Genomic DNA, 23,845 nt, shown 5'->3' with positions numbered 1-23,845 from the left:
GCTTGTTTGTCTTCCCTCCACATTTCCGATGCATTCATGGACTTTCTTTAAGTGGGTCACTTGTCTTGAATACATATGTAAGTGAGAACCGGTCCGTTTTGTTGGCTGTCCGGCTGGTTTTAGAAACTTTGACCTGCTTTTTTGTCTCTCTCCCGTCTGAAAATGTTAGACAATACAACTTAAAATTAGCTGCAAGCCTAAAGTTAAAGTCACCCTCCTCGATCATCTAGTGCTTTCCCGCCTTTTAAAAAAACGGGCGGGGCATCCTTAAAGAGACAGTAGCGTAAATAATGTGATCCAAACTGAAGGCAGAAGAAGGTTTTTGTTCACGCAGACCTAAATATCCCTGATTAACACCAGTTTACAATTAAACATGTTCATTTTTATTTCAGCGTTTTCTTATTATTTAAAGGCATACTATGCAACATTTGTCAGTTGAGCATCTTTATGACAGTGCACTTTTACTTTTCACTTTTATCCTGGTTGCATAGTATACCTTTAACGCTGTAGTTTAAAAACTAAAGTCAGCCACCAGTTTTGCTTTGGAAGATGAGAGGAATGACACCCAGTGAACACAGTTTTCTGTGACTCTAAATATTCGGCCAGACCTCACTCACTGCAAAAAGGGATCTAAAAGTAAGTCAAATTTTCTTGAAATTAATGTATTTTTCCTTGATTTAAGCTGGTAAATAAGACTATTTGCCAATGGAGTGAGTATTTTTACCCCTACAATAGGATAATTAGATATCCTGCCTTTGAAATGAGATGATGGAGATGAATTGTTCTTATTTTAAGTGCAAAAATCTTATTCCATTGGCAAATAGTCTTATTTACCTGCTTAAATCATGGAAAAATACATTAATTTCAAGAAAATTTGACTCACTTTTAGTTCCCTTTTCACAGTGCTGTTCTCCTGAAACAAGCTCTAAGGTGCTTTGCATGTGAGGTGAACGCTGAGGAGCTCTGACCCTCTGCTCCAGCAGGGCTCGGCGGATGGACACCCTCTGCTCCAGGTCCTTGACCTCCCTCTCGTGCTGCGTGTCCGTGTGGATCTTGATCTTGCTCTGGTAGGCGTTGAGCAGCTCCAGCTCCTGCTGCAGCTGCATGCGCAGCACCTTGTACTCCGCCTCCTGAGTCTCGTCCAACCGCAGCTGAGAGGCAGAAGACGGAGGGAGAGAGACTTAAAAATGGGGTCTGACGTGACAAGACAGTGGAGCTAAAATTCATCCAGAACAAACAAACAGTCCGGGGCAAAATGTTCATGCCTGACTGCATTAATGTGCACATCTTTAAACTTGTTGAAGTAGCTTCTTTTTTTTTGTTTAATTCTTTTAAAACAAAATAAGAAAAGCATAGAAATGACACCAACATGTGCCTATTGTTTATTTGAATCAGCTCCAGTCTGAGCTCAAGATGTCAGAAACTATTTCATTGGACTTATTTCGAGCGGTTCTTAAAGATAGACAACAAGCTTGTATGAAACAGTGTCATTGCTTTTAAATTGTTTTTATTGTTTTATATTTGTGCATACGTATTAATTGGTTTTATTTTGTAACCAGGTTGTAGTGTTTTTGCAGATTTCTGCCCAGGTCCCCCTTGAAAATGAGATCCAGATCTCAACGGGGTTTACCTGGTTAAATAAAAGGAGAAAAAAAAAAAAAAAAAAAAAATTGCAATGTTGATTTTGCTCACTTTCATGCACTCCTGCATCACTAATGCACTTTTAGCATAGAAAAAAAACATTAAAGACACAGAAATGCAAGAAAAAGTATTTTCCTTCAAACAGATTCCTTTTTTTCTTTTTCTTTTTTTTTTTACACAATTAAATGCCTCAGCTCATCAAACAAATGTTAATATCAGACATAGATAACCAGGGTAAATATAAAATGCTGTTTTTTATGTTTGTTTAATTGTCTTGTCTGGGAGTTTAGCATTAAAAATTGTTGTCTTAATGCCACAAAGAGCCCACGAGATTTTACATTCACAAGCGGAGGCTTACTGCTTTCGTCCACAGTGCTCCGCTATATTTATTTATTTATGCAAGCTTTATGAGAATTTATGTTATTTCATGTTCAATGGACACTGAAACAGGAAAGGTAGAAGAGGGAAAAAAAAGGAGGGAAACAGATTAGACAAAATGCCAAAAGGGAGAAAAGGTGAAAGAGAAAAAGGAGAGGAAAGGGGAGAGAGCGATGCATTTACAATATATACTTATTTAAATCTGATGTTTATCGTATGTATGTATAATGTGTTACTGTTATTTATTTACTTATTTTGTTGGATTCTAATTTTCTATCAAAAGTATTGATATTGTTTTTCTGATTTTTTTTTGTATTTATTTGTAATTTGTTAAGCATGTAAATTGGCATATATGTTATCTTAAGCCCCTTTCACCCATAACTCCCAGTAATTTACTGGGACCGCATTCCCAGTGAATTACCGAGCGCCTTACAAACCAGCAAATTACCGGAAGAGCTCTTTTCACATTTAACGTAGCACCGGTGGAATGAATGTGCCTAATATCACCTGCAGGTGGCAGTAATGCAAGAGATGTAGCTTTAATTGATCAAGCCAGCCTCTAAAGAAGAATTTCAGCCGGAAATTTCGTCCATCAAACAGCTGATTGGACACAACAATGAATGGCATCGGGAGCAGTGGTTCTATCAGTGGTTAGCTTTGGGAAAATTACAGAAGAAATACAATTTCAGGACATTTCTCAGTCAGAGAAGCTAAACGAAGACTATGACCGTCTTACATAACCATGAGAATGTGTGCTTTACCCAGGAACGCAAGAGCTTTATTCACACATAAGCCGGACCCAGTAATTTACTCTGTAAGATTGTAAGTGTGAAAGGGGCTTTACAAATCAACGAGTGATAAAAACATTGCCGTTCCACTTCTCTTGTAGGCATATGTAAATCACCGATGGAAGGGGGGGCCGCCGTACCAAATCTACCCTGGGGTGCCACATTGGGTACTGCCGGCTCTGTCTGAAGGCTTTGGGTCTACACTTACAAGGGTTTGGAGTTGTAAATAATTTCACCCACCTTGACAAAAACCTCATTTTCTGATGTGATCTGAATAAAAATGAGCCCAGAGCATGATGCTGCCACCACCGTGTTTCCCTGTGGGTGTTATATCTGTGATCAGTGATGGCAGTGATGGCAGGTAAGAACTCCAGAGGACTGAAAGTTATTAGTTTAATAGTCTGCACTCAACCTGGTTATTGTGTGTTATCTACTTATTTTTTTCTTGTGTTTGTACAGAATTTATATGTGACATTAAAAGGTGGAAAAGGTGTTTTTTTTTTTAGCAGAAATGTGTACTTTTTTTCAGATCTTATGTAATAATTTCTGCTTCAGTGATGAGAGAAGGAAAGATCTGAAAAGTCTGACAAGGAAAAGAAAGGGGGATGTGTCTCAAACTGTTGCCAAGAACATATAGACGTATAAAATATCTAAAATGAATCGATGCACGCATGTCTCGCCTGGACCTGCGTGACTGAAGGATGTGGGCCATGACTTCTTGCAACATTTCAGTATATAAAAACATGATTTTGACCTCAGAGGTGATTCAGATTTCCGCTCGGCATGAATTGAGGCACAAACAAGGGCAGCAGGGATTTAGCTCTCTGAGCTTAAGTGGCACGCTGCCATGTGAGGCAATTACATCTAGACAGACGCTTTTATCCTCCCTCTCCTCAATCCTCTTCCAATGTATTATTCAGTAAAAAAAAACAAAAAAAAAAAAACAAGCTTTCTCTGTGCATGATGACAGAGGACAGTGGAAGATCCAGGAAAACAATCACTACAACTTATAGAACAGACTCACGTTTACGCATAATATGTGGAATAAGACCAAGTCTCACATCTGGAAGCAAAGGCTGTTGAATTTGAGTCATTTTACATGTTTAGATCACAGTGTCTGCCCTAAACCAGTATTGAATGGTGTTCTGTCCGTACCGACTGCAGCTTTGAAGCTGAAAACGAGATTATGGATGTGTGCATATAGATAAACGCATAATTTCCAGAGATGAGCTCCTCGACTGACCCCTGGCGCCGTTATTTAGCCCAGGGTGTACCGCAAGGCTGAAATTCTGAGACACTTCCATTTTTTTTTAATTGAAACGGCCAATTTTAATTTTCTGTTATAGCATAAATTTACAATTTAAAGTTGTATCTGATAAATATTCCCACAAGCTTAGCATTGATAAACAGGCGCCAGATGAGAGATTTAACAGCATTATTTGAGTAAATTCATTCAGGACCAAAGTATCTGCAGTGTCTAGCAACAGTATTCGTACCCCTTTAACTTTTCTCATCGCAAACATAAATTTAAATAAACGTTTGTGGGATTTTGTGTGACAGCGCTACATAGAAATGGCCGCCACACTTTTCAGATTTTCAGTGGTAAAACATCGAATGTTCACTATTAATTCCCAGTCATGCGCTACTTTGCGTTGGTCTAGCTTGCGAAAAGCAAATAAGGATTCAAGGAGGATGAATACTTTTATATAGGACTGTGTTTAATCAAGTAAATTAGATCAGATTAAGTAAATTAGATTTAAAGTCTAAATTAAAAAGATAAGATAGGGCTTTATTGATCTCACAGTGGAGAAATTTACTTGTCACACATCGGCTTAATAAACAAAAAGAAAGGTGCCAAAAGGAGGAAAGGTGCATAAAGTATAAGGTATATAAAGTGTGTCCACATATGTACACTGTATCAAAAAAAATAAAAAAAAAAATGAAATAAAAAGTACAGGGGAAATAAAGCAGATATTTAGGGTGACTTATGTACGCTCAGGCGACTAATATACAAAAAACAAAGCAGTAACTATTAAGACAAAGTCAGATAACAGCCCCCTGGATTAGGTTAGGTAGATTAGAGAAAATCTACAGGCCTGCACCACTAAATTCAAATTATTTAAATATTAAAGCTTGATTTAAGATCCCTGCTGCCTCTGCTGGGTTTAATCCTGTAATTTACTTTATCCTGTGATCTACTGCAATTCACTGTAATTTTTAGGTTGTTTAGGTGGAGGTAAACCAGTCGGGGTGGCAGACAGGCAGGAAGGAAGCAGGCGGACCCAGTGTGGTGCGAGTGTGAAGAGAAGTATGGCAAGCCGATGAGGCCAATTATCATCCGTACAATTTTTACGCGAGCGCGCATTTTTTACGTCACCACACGTTTCCAGCCAGAACGCGCGGTGACGTAAAAAACGCAGGAGGGAAGATCTTGATGACCTGGGGTGTGTGAAGGATTAGGGAACCAAATATTTCTTTTGTCTTTTTAAACGTGAAACTACCAAAGCACAAGCCAAGTAGTAGAACTAAATGTTGAAAAGAAATTAAAAGCTAAATAAAATAAACCAGGTCACTTAATAAAGTTGCATTTTCTGTATGCTTTGTATTTATATTCACATGATAATATTTTCAGAATTAATAATAACATTTCTGTTAAAGATTTCATTTATCTTCTGCACCAAGGGCATAAGTAGGGAGAACAAGCAGAGTGAGTTTTGTGTAATATCAGACTTTATTATTCGAACTAAGCAGGATTTAGACAGGATCAGAAAGGAAGGTGCATCTTCTTTCTGCCTTTCCCCAACGATCAGGGACCTCCTGGTTGTGTCTGGTGCTGCAGTGTTCTTATTGGGTAAAACACCTTTAAATCTAGTGGCTGAGCACATAAAAGACAACCTCCTGATAATATAATATGCAAAAAACGCCACCAAACGTTATTAACGCCACCGCGCGTTTTTTACGTCACCACACGTTCTGGCTGGAAACGCGCGGTGACGTAAAATACGGGTTGGAACTGCGCGTTATTTTACGGACGATTATTGGCCTCATCGGCTTGCCATAGAGAAGACGTCTCCTTGGCGTACTCACAGCCTGAGTGGACAGCATGTCGTTGATGGAGTGGTCGTACTGCTCGGCCAGGATGGCCAGCTTACGGGTCTGCTCGTCCTTCAGCCGCTTCAGCACGGCCTTGTGCTCCGACTTGGGCGTGTTCTCCAGCAGGTGGTTGCGCAGGGCCTTGTACTGGCGGGTCTGGATCTTACAGGTGTCCTGGAACTGACGCTTGATCTGGAGCTCTTTGGACTGCAGGAGAGAGGAGAGACGGAAGAAGCAGGGCTGAAAAGCTCCCGTGGTTCAGAGCGTGAATGAATGAATGAATGAATGAATGAATGAATGAATGAAGGTTTAAGGTTACAAACAGTGATACACTGATGAAAAGAAGGTGATGCTGTGTTACAAACCGAACGTGTTCCCTCCAGGACTTTTATTTTTTAGGCTCAAACTGCGCTGAGATGATCGCCTAAGCTCTAATATCTGGTGGAAATAAGATGTTTAAATGATATAGCGTCATTAGTAACTTTATTACAGTCATTGAAAGATTAGCTTCCCTTCATTGGCTTCCTGTTAAATCAAGAATATAATTTAAAATTCTCCTTCTAACGTATAAAGCCCTTAATAATCAAGCTCCATCATATATCAGAGCTCTGATTACCCCGTATGTTCCTAACAGAGCACTTCGCTCTCAGACTGCAGGTCTGCTGGTGCTTCCTAGAGTCTCTAAAAGTAGAATGGGAGGCAGATCCTTTAGCTATCAGGCTCCTCTCCTGTGGAACCAACTTCCAGTTTTGGTCCATGAGGAAGACACCCTGTCTACTTTTAAGACTAATCTTAAAACTTTCCTTTTTGATAAAGCTTATAGTTAGAGTGGCTCATGTTACCCTGAGCTACCTCTATAGTTGTGCTGTGATAGGCTTAGACTGCTGGAGGACATCAGGGTCTATTTTTCTATTTTTCTCACTCTACTCAGTTCTACTGTTCTCCAATTTGGCATTGCTTGTCGTCATTTCAGCTTTAACTTTCTGTTCTCTCTCTTTTATCTTCATAGAAGGTACACCTGGTCTGGCGTTCTGTTAACTGTGACATCATCCAGAGAAGACGGCTCACCCGCTACTACCATCTAATGTAGAACAGATTACTAGATCAATGTGTGCTTCTGTGCTTTTTTGTTTCTCTTGTTGTGTCTCTGCTCTGTCTTCTGTAACCCCAGTCGGTCGAGGCAGATGACCGTTCATACTGAGCCCGGTTCTGCTGGAGGTTTTTCCTTCCCGTTAATGGGGAGTTTTTCTTCCCACTGTCGCTTCATGCTTGCTCAGTATGAGGGATTGCAGCAAAGCCATGTACAATGCAGATGACTGTCCCTGTGGCTCTACGGTTCTCCAGGAGTGAATGCTGCTTGTCGGGACTTTGATGCAATCAACTGGTTTCCTTATATAGGACATTTTTGACCAATCTGTATAATCTGATTGATTTTGACTTTGTAAAGTGCCTCGAGATGACATGTTTCATGAATTGGCGCTATATAAATAAAATTGAATTGAATTGAATTTGAGAGGCAGCGCTGCTTCCAGACTCAGCTTAGGTTTGGAGACATGTGCAGCTGAGATGTTTTATACGCAACTCAGGGTTCCTGCATTTCATGTTTGTTTCCGGTCAGGCTCAGTTTATTTTTCATATTTCTTTGTCAGGATGTTATTTTTCCACACACAGCTGTGAAAAAGTTATTTGCCCCCTCACATATTTCTGCTGTTTTCACCCTTTTATGTTTCAAGGAGTAATCCCACCATGATTTCATTTATTATAAAAAGGTTAAAAGTAATCCAACCCAACCCCAAGTAAGCACTCCCCTTCCTAAACCATGAATTACCTGCAAATTACCTAGTTTTTGGGTTTGATTTCATTAGTAACGCCCAAGTCTAATTACTGTCTGACCCATAGAACCAATAAACCATTTAAGGATCAAACACCTCTGACGAAAGCAAATGATGGAAAACAAATCACTGACCTTTATCAGAGTAGTAGCGTCATAAAGTTATTTATAAGACTTTGCGACCTTATAGGAACCACAGCGATAAATCACTCACAAATGGAGTGATAAACGCCTTCAGCACTACTTCTTTATAATATTATAGCAATTTGTTGAATGCGCAAATTACAGAAATATAAAAAAAGCATTAAAATTACGTCACCTGGTGTCATAAAATGACACCTTTGACAGCAGGTAGCGTAAATTTACAGCATTAACCACACAAAACTCAAGTGGTAGAAGAACCAAGAGGCGGACATTATGGTAGCTGTTGGAGCCTATGAAGAATTAATTTATGTTTTGCTAAATTATTAATGTTACAAAGCTAAGGTTATGTGAATTGTAGAGCTATTGTTTATTCATTTATTTGTTTTGCTTAGAACCCTCCTCTTGTCAGTCAGCCTCCTGCTGTGATTAACAAGCAGAAGCAGCTGCTGAGGTGAATCTGATTGGTGAAGGAGTGAAACCGTTTTTTTACCACCAATTAACGTTTATATAAAAAATATTTGAACGTCAACTCAGCGAATATTTCTGTTATTTTAATAAGTAAAGAAAACACCTTTTTGAAACTAGAAAACTCTGTGAGTGCTTTTTATTTTGAGTGAGTCGAAAACCTCTTCCTGAAACTACTCTGGCAAATTATGATTTTTGGGAACTTATTATACTGCAAGAGTAGCATCAACAGTAGCTCTGTTCATCTTTGAACAATGAACGTAAGCAGAATGTTGCTTTTAAGTTTTAGAAACTGGGATGGGAGAAACACTTGGAAACTAAGGCTTCAACATTATTATATCCAGATCTGGAAAACACCAAACACAAGATCGACACGTTTCCAGGCCCTTCAGGAATATATTCCCGACAGATTAAGCCCAAAATGATTCTTAGAGCTGATTTAGGGTTGAAGTAGACGTTCAATTTCACCAACATGTTTCTTCTGGTTCCATGAGTGATAGGAAATTTTTTGTTAAAGTCCTGATGAGAAGCTGAGGAGAGATGAATTGTCAAAAACACCCATTGAAACGTCCCAAACGATGCCCAGCAATTAAAACACGAGCTTGATTGTTATAATGCTGCTAAATACTATTCCACTAACAGCTGAGCAGCGATAAACACCTTCTGACATACAATTCTTAACTAGAATTTAAAAAAAAAAAGTGTTTTTCCTTTCTAAACCGTTACAGCTTTTACATTGTTTTAACATTTAAGAGATGCCCGTCTCATTTTCAGAGCTGGATTTATATTTACTTAAGTAACCTTAAAAAAATAAGGTACCTAAAGAGCAGTTTTACTGCGCTGTACCTTTAATTAAGTGAAATTATTTTTAAAGTAGTTACTACTCTACTACTACTCTTACTGGAGGATAATTTTGCTTCTATTCCCGACTTTAGTCACTTCACTAAAAAAATAAACATGTTTTAACCCAAAATCCTCCGGACCCAGTCTAGCTTTGACACAAGCGTTGTCATTCTATTTTCTACCTGCTGACATTTGGAGGTGGAGTGAATAAACAGACAAGCCTTAATAAATTAGAACAGGCCTCCTGAATGTCAGAATAAAAGCACTTTTTAAAAACAACAACCTTTAGGCAGGTATTGAATGTACTTTCATGAACGCTACATCTCTGCTGTAAACAAAAACATGATAATTAACAGAAATAACGGCTTGAAAACATCAGTGTGTGTGTAATTAATCTATATAACGTGTTTCCATATAGGGAACTGAGTTACTGACGTAAATGAACCATTTAATAATTTTCGCATTCCAGATGTACCTTCATGGTAGATGCTAAATATTGCCGCTGGAAGTACTTTGCACTGTTCTAGCTTCTCTATGCACATCAATTTAAATGTGCATCATTTTCACAAATCAAATCAGGCGTTATGATCCATTACTCAGAACCTTTTCACTATTTTTTTTTTTTTTATAACTCTACCCACCTCGGCTCTCGTTTGAACAGCAACAAAATTAAGAATTTAAATGCTAATCTGCCAGGTATAGGAATTATTTTAAGCTCAACTGTATAAATTGATTTTATTTTAAATCTGGAGTCAAACTCAGGAACGTGCTTTTATCAACCCTCAACATCCTCCCACAGCTTTATAAGAGATGGCAGTGATTTTAGGCCGGTGAGACAAGGCTCGCTGAAGGCTGCTAAATTGTCTAAAGTACACCAGGGCCAAAAAAATATAATTAAACAAAAACCTAAAATTACCAAACAATTATGTTGTGATTTTTTTTCCTACTCTGCAAATTAGATTGCAATAATTTAATTCAACAGTTTTCTGCAGGAAAGGGACGTGTAAATCAATGCAGATCCAAAAACGTTAAAATGTTTTATTGAAAAATTATCCTCTAGCTTGTAAATTAAATTTGGGGGAAAAAAAGACTGACGACAGAAAAAGAAAGGATAAAAAATTTAATTCTGTTCCCAGGATTTTGGTCGATCTTTCCTTTGAAAACGCTTCCAGTTTTTTTTTTTTTACCAATTGCAATAAATTAAATAAAAGCAGAATTTAAAAATTTGCATTTGAATAAAATTTATTGGACAGATATTGTCCTATTTTCTATTAAATCAAAGAGAATGTAAAAAGTTTGGTTATTAAAAGACGAATATATTGTTTTGTCATTTTCATTTGTAAGATTTTAACTAGTATTCAGTAATAATTTTGCCCTAATTAAAAATAAAGTCTCCATCTGCATCAGGTGGAGCTGGAAGCTGAATGAGGTGAAAAGTCTCACACTGCAATAAATGATAGAAAACTGCAGGGAAGAAGCAATTTTATGACGGGTAAAGAGAATCTGTGGCGGGAAAGTAAGGATTCTTCGTCAAATAAAAGCTGAGGCTTGGTTTAGGCGTGCTCTTTTCCCCACATTTTCATTATTTATTAATACTTTTCATCAACCAGGAGCCAGATTACAAATGAGTTTGCAATCATTGGTAATCATAGAAAAACAAAGAGAAGCAGCATTTAGTTCCTAAACTCCACTAATCTGGAACAAACTCCCAGAAAACTCTAAAGAGTTATTTTAAATCAAGATTAAAAACATTTGTTTAGGATTGCCTTCAATTGTTCTAGTTAAACTGTTTTACTGAAACATCATTAGTTCAACTTTATAGTCCAACTGTTTTTAATATTTGTTTTAGTTTCTATTTCCTCATGTTTTATTTTGTTTCTACATTTTATTCCAACTAACTTTAATTGTTTTATTTTCCTATATTTTAATCATGTAAAGCACATTGCATTGTCTTTGTGCTGAATTGTGCTATACAAAAAAATGTGCCTTTGTTTTTTACATTAACTCTCCAAAGAAGCTAGTGTTAAGGAGGAATTAAAGACTTTCTGGGAGTTTGTCTTGCTGCACTGCATCACAGACCTCGTGATTTCGTCATGGCAGAAAACAGCCGATATCCTCCGGCAGGAAAAGAAAACAGAGAACCCACCAATGCAGCCAGAAGGTTTCCTAAATAAAACCGTGGATGAACGAACCAACGGAGGGAAGATGACATCCTGAAGCCCGTGGACGTTATAAAGGCTGCAACGCACAGCAGAACATGCGGCTGCTGCAATATTATTGATTAACGCGACATCAATGGAACATCCAGTTTAAAGTCCTCCCATTTGGCCACACTAATTATTCACAGCGCCTCGTTTTTCCACATGTTCCAACGTTGATAAATGTAGTTTTATTCCTTTGAAACTCTAAACATGACAACGTGCAAAAGAATAGGCCAAAAATAAAGATGTTGAGATGTTTCTACAGCTTCATCGGAGTCCAGCCATGTTAGTTTAATTGGTTTGGTTGTTTTAAAAGGCAGACATCTATGCCTATAATAAAGGCTCCCACAGATGACGGCACGTCGGAGCTCAAACCCAGCAGGAGGTCTAAGGAGCTGCCTGCAGACCTCGGACAGGTTTGAAGGTCCCAGCGGCCTCCATCATACATAACAGGAAGACGTTAGGAACCACCAGGACTTCTCCTGGAGTTGGACGGTCGTCTACATCGGGGGACGATGTTGTTTCCCACCCCTATGATCAGAGAGTGGACCAAAGACCTGATCGTCCTTGTATCAGAGCTCCAGTGTTGCTTTTTTGGAGCGAGGAGAAGCTTCTAAGAACGACAAACATCTCTGCAGCAATCCACCAGTCCCACCAGGACGGCACTTCTCAGTAAAAGGCACATGGAAGTCTATCTGGAGTCACCCGCCCCTACAGTGAAGCATGGTGGCGGCAGCATCATGCTGTGGGGAGGTTCCCCAGGATAAAAACCTGCTGCTAAAGAGCGCCGTTTACTCCAAGCAGGCGCTCTAGATATGAAAGGAGCGGCTTTGGGACAACAGATCTGAAAACCATCCAAACCGAGAGCCTGCACTGCAAAAACAGAATTAAAATAAGTTACATTTTCTTGAAATGAATGTATTTGCCCTTGATTTGAGCAATGTAAATAAGATTATTTGCCAATGGAATGAGTATTTTTACCCTTAAAATAAGATAATTAGACATCATGCACTTGAAATAAGATGATGGAGATGAATTGTTTCTATTTTAAGTGCAGAAATCTTATTCCATTGGCAAATAATCTTATTTACCAGATCAAATCAAGGGAAAATACATTCATTTCAAGAAAATTGTACTTATTTTTAGTTCTATTTTTGCAGTGTGGGAGGTTCTGCAGAGGATCGGGCTGAGCTGCTCTTAGACATGTGACCTTCAATATAATAAAAATATGAGCTGCTAAAGGCTGTGAATACCTAAATACATGCAAGTACTTATTTAATTTGCAACCACTCCTCCACAAAACAACAAAAAAAGTCATTATGGGACTTTTTTGTTGAGTTTTGAGGCTAAATTTCATAGAAAGTTGTAAAAAAATGGCAGAAAAAGTGAAGCACAGTGAATCCTTTCTGGATGACAAAATGCCAAATAATAAATCCACGCATTTCTTTGTCACTGCCACGTAGATCTGATATGAAATTTAACACGCAACATGTGTGTGTGACGTGTGATGAGACAGGACGGAGTGGATGAGACGAGGAATCTGGGAGATGAAAACAGAAAACCGAATGGAGGGGACAAAGAAATGGAAACAAATCATAAAAACAGACAAGACAATGATTTCAAAACAAACAAATTTATTTCTGTGCAAATGAAAATCTAAATATAACAAAAAAAGGTTTCTCGATGCTCGAGAGCCGTACAGAATGCCTCCTTCAGTCCCGCGGCTGAGAGAGAAGAGCGCCGAACACGATGCAGCTTCTACTGCTGCATAAATAAAATAAAAAATAAAATAATAAAAAAGAACTTTGGGAAGTCAAAACTCAGTCATGCAACATGTAAACATAAGTGAACAGGTGATAACTGAACAAAGACGGAAATCAAAAGGCAAACCGGTTACATTCAAACAAGCAGAGCTCGACTTCGGGGTAATTGCAGCTAAAACTCGGCTTTTTTTATTTTTAATTCTAAGGTCCCCAAATTTCTTCGTGCTGCACAAACAGCTTTTTATTCCTTCACTTATCGATGCATTCCTGCACAATCTACCTGATCCAAGTGGAAGCTCATCATTGTGACGTTTCTGCTAGAAGCGAAAAACAAACGCCTGCAGGAAAACTAGGAGCTCTGCAGACATTTAAGTTTGTTTTTAAGCAAACGGTCTAAAAAAAAAAACAAAAAAACAAAACAATAAAATAAATTATACAGTATTTGGTTTTAGCTTCTTAAAACAGAGGAGGCTTTTACCTTTAAAACATTTATGCTTGGTCACTGAATATCTTTGGTTCCTGATAACATTAAAACAAAAATAATATGAAAAGTGTAGCTGCACTGTTGTTGAAAGACTTAAGGACTTTAAACAAAACTCAGATTAATGACTTATGAGAATAGTCCCACATGCTGAAATGACCTTTGGCGTCCTTTTATAAAAAAAAAAATAAAGCACCTTTAGGAAGGTGCGACGGGAAAAGTTGCTATTTTTGGACATTTAACGAGCTGCTCGGTCAGCTTAAAGCGATCTGGCCCCGGATTTCTCAAAAGATTGTCATCGCAATATGGCTTCAATAAAATCAAGTCATGCTGATATATTAAATACGTCGTCTTTATATTATGCTTTAAGTACAACTAGATATATTTTTATACGTTTCATCCTACTTCTACTCTACGCCTCTTCACAACAGACTCGGATTTGTGCAAACAGTTTAAAAAGGAGGCACTTTTCTTTTTTTAACTACGTTAAAGGGGAAATGTTTACATGGTAAATCATTACACGACTATTGCATCGAGCGCAATAAGATAACACACCTACAGGCGGTTGGAAAAGACGGCCGATTTCACCAGCTTGACGTAGAAAACAGTTTTAAACATGAAAAACCGAACCTAGCATTTATAGAAGACCTGAAAAAGCAACTATTTACCACTTTGAACAGCGTCTCATGCCGCGTAAAGATGCAGTCCAAGGCCACATTTTATTGGCACTTTGATATATTGATTTATTTTAATGGCTCAAAATTAAATTCATCTTTTAATCGGTGCAGAAAATCTCACTGAAATTTTTTCGAAACATCCAACTTTTTATTTAAATCCATTTATTGTGAGTCCCAAACTAAGAAATAATAATTAAAAAAAAGATTCTCACTAAATTTATTGGGTCTCCAAACAAATCTAATAAAAATCTTTTTAACTAAATTATATTTTTAATTTTAGGCTTTGTTGTGTAAAGTGTATCTGAGAATTTTGAATTAATTTATTACCTGGGAAATAAATGTGATGCAATGCTTAGAAATATCTCTTCAAAATGGGAAAAACAAGAGAACATGCCAATAATAAAAAAAAAGCTTGATGTGCGTTTGTCTTCATAATTTAGGCTTCTCCAAAAAATCTGCTAATTTCTGCAGTCGGAGCAACATGTGGAAAAGCACGCTGTTGAGTATGGTGGAGGATCCGTCATGCAAATAAAATAAAAAATAAAGTAAATAAAAATCATTTTCGATTCTGGGCACCTCAAACTATTCCTAAAAATTGACCCGCATATTTAAAAACTTTAATTGTCCATTAGCTCCTGTGTCTCTGGGGTAGGAGGACGAATTGAAACTCTTCCACTATTCAAAATGGGAAACAGGAGAAAACATGTTGATGCGGAGAAAAGCTACGAGAAAACAGCTACTTGCCTGTTTAGATCAAGATTGAAATGTAGAAAAGCACGACGGAGGACCTGTGATGCTGTGGGCCTCATTTTAACATGAAGAGTTTTCCCCCACAGAACAAAAAAAAAAAGATTAAAGATTAAAGGTTGGATTTTTCTAAATTTCTCAGTGCGACGTTGTGCAACCCGAATAAAAGCTGGATTTAATTTGAAGCTTTTTTTTTTTCCTTCAGCGGACGTAACCGTGAATCTGGCCGTCGCCGTTTATTGCACCTTTATTGTGACGGGTCGCTAGTGTTCATGGTGGTCTTAGTGAAATCATAACCTTCCTTTTTTTTTTTTTCACAGCTTTTTTTTGTGTGTTTTTGTTTTTTTTCATCAGGAGTAAAATCCCATCATTCACGGCGTTAACACTGTCACTGATTTGTTCTGGGCACTGGCAGCCTAGTGCACACATAAGACGGCTATAAAGAAAAAAAAACACAGGATTGCACCAAGAAAACAAAAAAAACAACACAAAACGGTCTTAAAATAACCATAAAAAGATTCTTCTTAGAAATTAAGAACAACATAATAAAGTCGATGGAGGTTCAAGGAACTTTTACAAAAAGCACATTAAAAGGAAATAATAAAGATTCACTGGATTTTGCTGCTTTTTCCGACCCGACGCTCTCCGCTATCGCCACGGCCGGATTTTTCCCCTCACAAACCTTCCAGACGCCGTTCGCCTCAGCCCGCACTCCCATCTCGCCTCGTCGCGACACATCCTCTCCCTCTCCTCCCTCCTCTTCCTCTCCCTCCTCCTCCTCTCCCTCTGCCTGCTCTCTCGGACCTCCCGGGGCAGCAGCCGGGGCAGCCTGCTGGGCAGCTCCTTCTTCAGGAGGCCCAGGGCTCGCAGTTTAGCCCCGACGCGGCACGGCAGGTTCCTCACCGCCTTCCTGGCCAGTTTTAGGATCACGGCGTTGGCGAAGTCGGCCAGGACCCCCAGCGGGCGTCTGCCGAAGCGCCTGACCCACAGGAGCAGGTCGGCCAGGCGGGAGGAGCCGCTGCAGCGAGCGCGGTGCTCCGACGGCAGGCTCTTTAAAGGGACGGGGATCCTGGACTGCCGCACGCCCCAGTTGCGGCCGGCCTTGGGGAACATCTCGTAGAGGTTCCGCTCGGCCATGCCGCCCAGCACCGACTGGCACATGGCGAACAGCGGGCGGGGCAGGCGGAAAAGCACGCGCATGCACAGGCGGTTGAGCTTACGGGGCGCTTGCTGGAAGAAGCTGCGGGCCGGTCGGACGACGAGCACCACGAGCAGATAGAGCGAGAGGAAGACGGAGGGGGAGCTGAGGACGGAGGCGGAGATCAGGATGATGGGGATGTAGTAGATGCCCAGGCTGAAGGAGAGGCCCAGGCTGAAGAGGCCGCTGCCCCACAGGCTGAGCGACAGGAAGGTGGAGAGGGAGAGCGAGCAGCAGGAGCGCAGCAGGAGGTACGAGAAGAAGAGCGCCAGGAAGGCGAGCTCGGCCGACAGCACCACCGAGGCCACGGAGGGCAGCGGCGGCGAGCGGCGCAGCGACAGGAGGAAGATGGAGAGCGGCATCAGCGTGAGGTTGGAGGGCTGAGCGGCGGCAGAGAGGGAGAGGAGCAGGCAGATGGCGTGGGAAAAGAGGGAGGGGAAGGAGGTCTGGGCGGGGGCGGAGGGAGGGGGAGCGGAGACGGGAACGGCCTCCAGCTCCTCCGGGGTGTCGGGGAAATAAAACTCGCACAGGTCGTCGAGCTCGCGCTGCTGCCGTCTCCTTTCTGGGGAGGAGATGAGCTCCGAGGGGCAGCCGTCGGCCACGCCCCTGCCCTCTTCCTCCTCTTCATCACTCTCAACATGACATATTTCACTGTGATCTTCCTCGTACTCCCACTGCACCCCCTCCACCTCCCTCTCCTCATCTTCTATCGCGTCACTTCCCTTCCTTTCACTGACCTCCTCATCGATCTCACACTTCCCTTCAGCCTCGGTCACTAGCCCTCCTTCCACTTCCTGTTCCCTAAAATCTTCCTCATCTCTGAGCTCCACAGCTCCATCCGGCTCATCCTCACACACGTCCATCTCAATCACCCCTTCTTCCCCTTCTAACCCGCCGTCCCCCGGCATCGCCTCGTCGTCCCAGCTGCCGCCCGGACCCTCCTCAGGAGAAGCCCGGCTCTGGCCGCTCTCACTCACTTTGAGGCTTTTGGGCTGCTGGCGGACCTCCACGGCGTGTTTCTGCCGCAGCTCCTGCTCGCGCCTCTTGTTGTACTCCATCTGGTTGGTGAGCTCCGTCTGGTGCTGCGTGCGGATCAGGTCGGCCCGCGTCCGCTGCACGACGCCCAGCTGGCGGAACTCCAGCTCCTGGGTCGACTCGTGGTGCCGCAGCAGCATGGCGCACTCCAGGTCCTTCAGAGTCTGCTTCTTGTTCAGCTCCTGCAGACGAAGACAGCGGAGTGAGGAGGAGGAACCTTTCAGTTTCTCTAATGTCAACGTCACATATCTAATGCAGTGCATAGGGAATTTATGAATTATTATGTATTAACGACAATGATCTGCTGCTGGAATTTTATAGTCTGCTAACACGACTTCATCCAGGAGAAAACATTCCGCCAACAAGATGAACACAAGAACGTTGCTCAAGACACTTTCCCTAGGATGTAGTTGGACAAGAAAAAAAAACAAAATGCCGAACAATACTAGTGTTACAAGCTAACTCCACAAGCTAGCACTACAAGCTAACACTACAAGCTAGCTCTACAAGCTAGTGCTACAAGGTAACGCTACAAGCTAGTGCTACAAGCTAACGCTACAAGCTAACACTACAAGCTAGTGCTTCAAGCTAACTCTACAAGCTAGTGCTTCAAGCCAACTCTACAAGCTAGCGCTTCAAGCTAACTCTACAAGCTAGCGCTTCAAGCTAACTCTACAAGCTAGCGCTAAAAGCTAGTGCTACAAGCTAACTCTACATGCCAGTGCTACAAGCCAACTCTACATGCCAGTGCTACAAGCCAACTCTACATGCCAGTGTTACAAGCCAACTCTACATGCCAGTGCTACAAGCTAACACTACAAGGTAGTGCTACAAGCTAACACTACAAGCTGGTGCTTCAAGCTAACTCTACAAGCTAGCGCTACAAGCTAGTACTACAAGCTAGTGCTACAAGGTAATGCTACAAGCTAGTGCTACAAGCTAACACTACATGCCAGTGCTACAAGCTAACTCTACATGCCAGTGCTACAAGCTAACTCTACATGCCAGTGCTACAAGCTAACTCTACATGCCAGTGCTACAAGCTAACTCTACATGCCAGTGCTACAAGCTAACTCTACATGCCAGTGCTACAAGCTAACTCTACATGCCAGTGCATGTACTGATGTTTTGGAACGATTTAAAAAGGTCAGTAAAGCTCCTGTATCGGCAGCAGTGAAGCAGTGAACTTCCTGGATGATATAAGCTAATGCTGTTGAAATATTTATGAACACGGATAGCCAAACGACAAGGTTTTGCTCCTTTGAACCACCCATCGAGAAGGGGGAGTTCAAAGGATGGGGGAGTTCAAAGGGAGTTCAAGCATGCTATGACTCTGTTTGACGGATATCCTGTGGTCTGGCTGCTGTGCCAGATGGAGTCACAGGGTTTTTAGTGGCAGCAATGACCTTTGTTCAACAGTTTAACAGACAGGAAGAGGGGTAGAGGAGAGACAGGCAGTGAAGGGCTCAGTCCGGCAGTCAAACTCAGGACAGCTGCTTAGAAGAGCGTTGGCCTCCATACACGGGGTGCCTGCTCTACCCACTGAGCCAGGCGCAGCTCCAGCTGGTGGCGCTATCGCTCTGAAAGCCCCTTAACCTGTCTGCTGGCTTCCTTGATCTTCATGATTCTGGTTGTTCTCTAAAGTTTTCTATAAAAACCTCTGAGGCCATAAACAAAACGGCTGGATTTATACAGAGATTAAATTAAACAAGCCAGACTTTGTTCACTACTTAGATGACTTCAGGAGACAATTACCATATTTTTTGGACCATAAGGCGAACTAAATATTCTTCCAAAGTGTGTAATATCACTCCGCTTCTTCACGTCCTCAGCTCTCTATCCGTCTCTGCTGGGAGGACAGAGTAGCTGGACTACACTGCCCTGTTTCTAACATAAGGCCAAAATAAACGTAACTTTTATACTGAATTAACTAACTAGGTTTATTGTTGCTAGTGCTTACGGTACACTGTGACACAGTGTGCCGTAATATCCATCGAGCGGAGCCGCTTCGTTGCTAAACAAAGTCATACTTATACATTTTAAGATTATTGTACCACATAAAATCAGTCAGTAAGCTTAACTATAAGGCTGACCATAAATTATTGAGAAAATGTAAGGATTTTAAGTGCACTTTATAGTCTGAAAAATATGGCAGGTGAATTGGATTTTATTTAGAGGAACCAAGTATTTGCATGTTTGTATTAAAAAAGGTAAAGACTGTAAATTATTTTCCTTCCAGCTATTATTATGCATGGCTTTGTGTCAGTTTGTCACATAAATTCCCAATAAAACACAAATCAGTGGTGATAATGAGACATAATGGCAGAGGATGCTTGCCAGAGGAGCCAGTCCAGCCCACCTGAATCATACGTCTCAATCAACATTCAGCCATTCTGCTCTGTACAGGGCTGGTAACGACACATTCACCTGATTCAGGTGTGTTGAGATGGGATTCATCAACACACCTCCAGGACTGGACCTGGCCCCCCCCCCTCTGCTGAATGCCAAACCAGTTAATACCTCTCTGAGCAGATCCTGCTCCAGGTTGTGGCGTCCGAGCAGCATCTTCCTCTTGTACTGGCGACTCTGGAGCTCGTAATACTGCCTCTGCCTCCGCAGCAGGCCCGCTTCTTCTTCTGCCTGCAGCTGCTGCATGCACTCCTTCTGGTGCACCAGCCACTCCTGCTTCTCTCGCTTTGGCGTGGACTGGTTCTCGTTCAGTTCCTGCAGGGAAACAAGTCCATCAGCACAACGGCGCAGTGGTCAGGACCACCAGACTCAAAACGTGAGCGTCTGGTTTTGTTTTGCTGGTGACAGAAGTTGGGAGGCACCTCTTTGAGCTGCTCTTTGCGCTGTCGATACTGCCGCTTCTGGGAATCCAGCAGGCTGGTCAGCTCCTTCTTCTGCTGGCCCAGGATGTGCTGCTGGAACTTCTTCTCCTCCGTCAGCACCGCCTTTGTCTGAACAGAACCGGGAATCTCAATCAGAAGTTTAAACACAGCAAGATGAGGAGAAAATCCCTTGAGAGCGGAAGCTGCACGTTCTCCTCCGTCCGTCCCGCTGAACTGCAGCTCCTCTGACTCCAGCCTAAGCTCACCTCCTTCTCCAGGACAGCCTGGTGCTTCTTCGACAGTTTTTCCAGCTCCATTGAGAAATTGTTCCTCTGGTTCTCCAGCTCCTTATCCAGCCTCAGCTGGTGCTCGTCCATCTCCGACTTCAGCTTGTTCTCCAGACCCATCAGCTGCTTCTGGTGCTGCCGCCTCATGCGTTTGTACCTGAGACGAAGCGCGTAGCGTCAAAAAGTCACTCGCCTCCAGAGGTTTTCTCCGTTTCTAAATATTCAGGTAAAGCGTTACGTCGGCGACGTGATCTCACCCGGACATCTGCTCCCTGAGAGCCGACCCCTGCTCGTGCTCCTGGATCTGACGAGTGACCAGCGAGGCGGTCCTGATGGTGGCAAAGTGGTCTCGCCGTCGCCGTCTGCCGCCTCCCCCCCCGCCGCCGCCGCCAGACGAAGCTTCTCGCTGCGAGTCGACCTCTGGCTGGTAGGGATCATCGTAGATGTTGTCGTGACTCTATAAAATGGAGACATTTAAACATTTCACTGAGTTTTTAGGAATGTAAATAAAACTGAAATGAACTTATCTGCCATTGGCTGGTAAAAAGAAACATTTCTTCTCATGCAATTTTTTTTTAACTAGATTGATTAATAATAAAAATAAATAGAGGAAAATAACGTTTCCTCTATTTGTCAAATTAAAATCCTATTTTTTTTAATCCGTCGATAACATCATTTAAAAAAATGTAAATACATAATAAACATTATTTACAGACTGTGCCAAATTATTGTGTTCACTGACCTAAAATCAGAATCTAGCTTTTGCCAAATGATTTGTATTTTTGCCATTTTACTGAAACAGTTTTATTAAAAGCTAAAAGCTCATTTGTGCAGTTTGGGTAACTTTTTAAATTTTCTTTTTGATAATATATCTGTATAACAAACCATGTGAGACTAGATAAATATACACACAATGTAAAGATTTAAACAATATTATGTCCCCTCTCTCTTCACACAAAAGCCTAATTAATAAAGCCTAACTGGGTCCAAAAAGGCCCTTCTGATCCGCCTTCTCCGGACAAAGAAGAACGTAACAAATTATTGTTGCTCCTGAACAATTTCAGCGAGCTAACGCTGCTTAATTTTACAAATCTGCAGTTTAATAACACAGAGAGCCCCTCCTTGCACCTAGAAGTGTAACTCTGGGCTGCCATTACCTCACATTTCCTAGAGGGGGCGCAAATCTACATTAGTAAATTTCAAACACTTGTTTCTCTGTCATTTTATTGCTGTTTTGTTAAAAAAATAAAACAACTTTCCTTTAAAAAAATTTATATAACAAGAATCTTAACTGTATTTTCATATTATGGTTTAGGAGAGACGGGCTGAATTAATAAATTCATCCACTAATGAGGGTTTCTAGCCTCTCCTTCATAATGTGTTTTTTTTTTTTAAAGCCTTTTGTTGTTTTATTCTGTCATTTAAATCCATAACAAGCTGTGAGGCGTCTGGACCGACCAGCGGTTTGTGCAAGACGGAGCTGTTGGAGGTGACGGTGTGCTCCCCCTCCTGCATCATGGCCATCTCCCCGCTGTCGTCCGAACCGTCCGCCAGGCTGTTGACGGAGCTGCTCTGGGAGCTGGCGCTGATGGACATGGAGGGCAGGGAGTGGGAGCTCTCCATGCTGTTTACTGTGCCGGTGCGCAACATGTACCCTTCCACATCCTGGACAACAAAAGGGAGAAACAAAAAAAACACTTAGTCTGAAACATTCAAGCTCTGAGGAGAAAAGTAAATCCATTATTGAAGGTGATTTTTGCCTCCGTGGGTTGATTAGACTTAACTGGCATAAACAGAACAGTTTTTGTTAAAATATCGTCCAGCAGATATACCGGTACAACTTCAAAAACACTAACGGTCCTCTCTAGAAAAGTGCATCCTCTTTTTGTTGGAACAGAAGAGAATCAAATCAAAGCAGCTCGTTTAGGGGATTCTTCATCACCAATGTTCCTTTAGCTTCCTGCTCCAATTACAGGCTTCCAACTAGGGCTGAACGATTTAGGAAAATAATCTAATTGCGATTTTTTTTCTTAATATTGTGATTTAATGCAATTTTTTTCCCCAGTTTAATTTATCATGTCTTTTTAAACATATACAAACAAACTATCAATCTGTTTCCTCAGTGTGCAGATTAGTTGCTAAAAGACCCACAGCATCTAAACTCAGAGCAGAAATTATTGAGCAGAAATGATTGCGTTCTGCCGACAATATATTTTAACCAAAATTGCAATTTTGACTTTTCTCTGCGTTAACCACAAGCAACAAAAATGGCCTCTAAATAAAGATGTTTGTAAACAAGGACTATTTAAAACATGAACTTTTAATGTTTCTATTAATCAGAATATTATTCAAGAGAACAGCTTTTAGTTGATTTGGACATCAATCCTTGTTGAACATAAAGTCCAACCAACAAGCAAGTCTATGTATTAAACTGATTGACCTGTACTTAATGCTATGTATGATTATATAAACTCTAAAACAAGTAATAAAATTAGATTATCTCACTGCTGCAACTGTCTTCCCTTCCATGTGGAGGCAAACCCACTTTAAACATTTTACCAACACCTAATGGACGTGTCTAATTCCCTAATTGTTACATAGCCAAAAATTGCAGACTCTGCGATTTGGAAATTGCGTTTTTTTAAATCGCGATTATATTGAAAATGCGATTAATTGTTCAGCCCCACCAAAAATCCAGGCATAAATTCCCAAACTTCAGTCTTTGTTCAACAATTATTTTAACTATAGATATAAAATTGGGGTTGCCCTCCCCAGGTTGGGTTGGGGGGTGGGTATCTGGCCTATGTTGGGGTCTTAACGATATGTGATGATTACGCTGCACCGGTACATTGGGATCTGAAAGGCGCAGTTCTCTATTTATCCATCGGTCTACGTTTCTACCCTCAGCTATGGCCATGAAAACTGGGTCATGACCAAAAGAAGGAGATAACGAGTTTATAAACCCATTCAGAAATGGACACATGGTTGGTTAGACCTTGTAGAAAACAGAATGGTGAATATTTCCTAATCTCTTTCTTCATCCAGAATTCTCCAGACCTGGAAAACCTTTAAATCCCAGACTTTTACCAGACTGGCTGCTCGCTCAGCCTCACCTCTTCCTCGTCACCTCCTTCTGGCGCCGGGCCGTTGTGAGCCTCGTGAAACAGGATCTTCTTCATCTTGCGGTACTGCAGGTTGTCGAGCTCACGGACGGCGTCCTTGGTTCGAGCGATCAGGTCCATCACAACCGTCATCGGACGCTCTCTGCATAGGAAGTGGTGCTGGAAGGGGGGGGGGGGTCAGACAGAGCAGCAGACGGGAGAAAAACTGTGAAAGTGCTTTTCTGTTGGTTTATGCCTCAAACTGAAGAACTAATGAGCCTCAATTATGTCGTCCACATGTTTTTTTTTTGCAGCTAAAAGCTCTTTTGAGTGAATTTGGT

The 23,845-nt window shown here is 41.3% G+C and overlaps 1 protein-coding gene across 5 annotated transcripts in view; it reads right to left on the bottom strand.

Annotated features, from left to right (window-relative positions):
* Window positions 1-23,845, bottom strand: part of taok2b (TAO kinase 2b) — a 42,639-nt gene that overhangs the window by 4,279 nt on the left and 14,515 nt on the right. For 2 of the 5 annotated variants that reach the window (XM_021310547.2, XM_036141761.1), the window contains exons 11-19: window positions 23,517-23,684; window positions 21,862-22,068; window positions 20,661-20,860; window positions 20,383-20,560; window positions 20,117-20,263; window positions 19,806-20,009; window positions 17,228-17,467; window positions 5,895-6,107; window positions 969-1,151 (exon numbers count right to left, since the gene is read on the bottom strand). In XM_021310547.2, the coding sequence (XP_021166222.2) occupies window positions 969-1,151; window positions 5,895-6,107; window positions 17,228-17,467; window positions 19,806-20,009; window positions 20,117-20,263; window positions 20,383-20,560; window positions 20,661-20,860; window positions 21,862-22,068; window positions 23,517-23,684 (1,740 nt within the window). Of the gene's footprint in view, window positions 1-968; window positions 1,152-5,894; window positions 6,108-12,998; window positions 17,468-19,805; window positions 20,010-20,116; window positions 20,264-20,382; window positions 20,561-20,660; window positions 20,861-21,861; window positions 22,069-23,516; window positions 23,685-23,845 lie in introns of those variants that run through there. The other 3 variants (XM_012852406.3, XM_021310546.2, XM_012852405.3) reach the window with 3 other exon arrangements.

Source organism: Fundulus heteroclitus, chromosome 10 (assembly GCF_011125445.2).
Source record: "Fundulus heteroclitus isolate FHET01 chromosome 10, MU-UCD_Fhet_4.1, whole genome shotgun sequence".
Taxonomy (NCBI): Eukaryota; Metazoa; Chordata; class Actinopteri; order Cyprinodontiformes; family Fundulidae; genus Fundulus; species Fundulus heteroclitus.
Note: the sequence above shows the minus strand (reverse complement) of the source record. Positions and strands in the feature narration are given on the sequence as shown.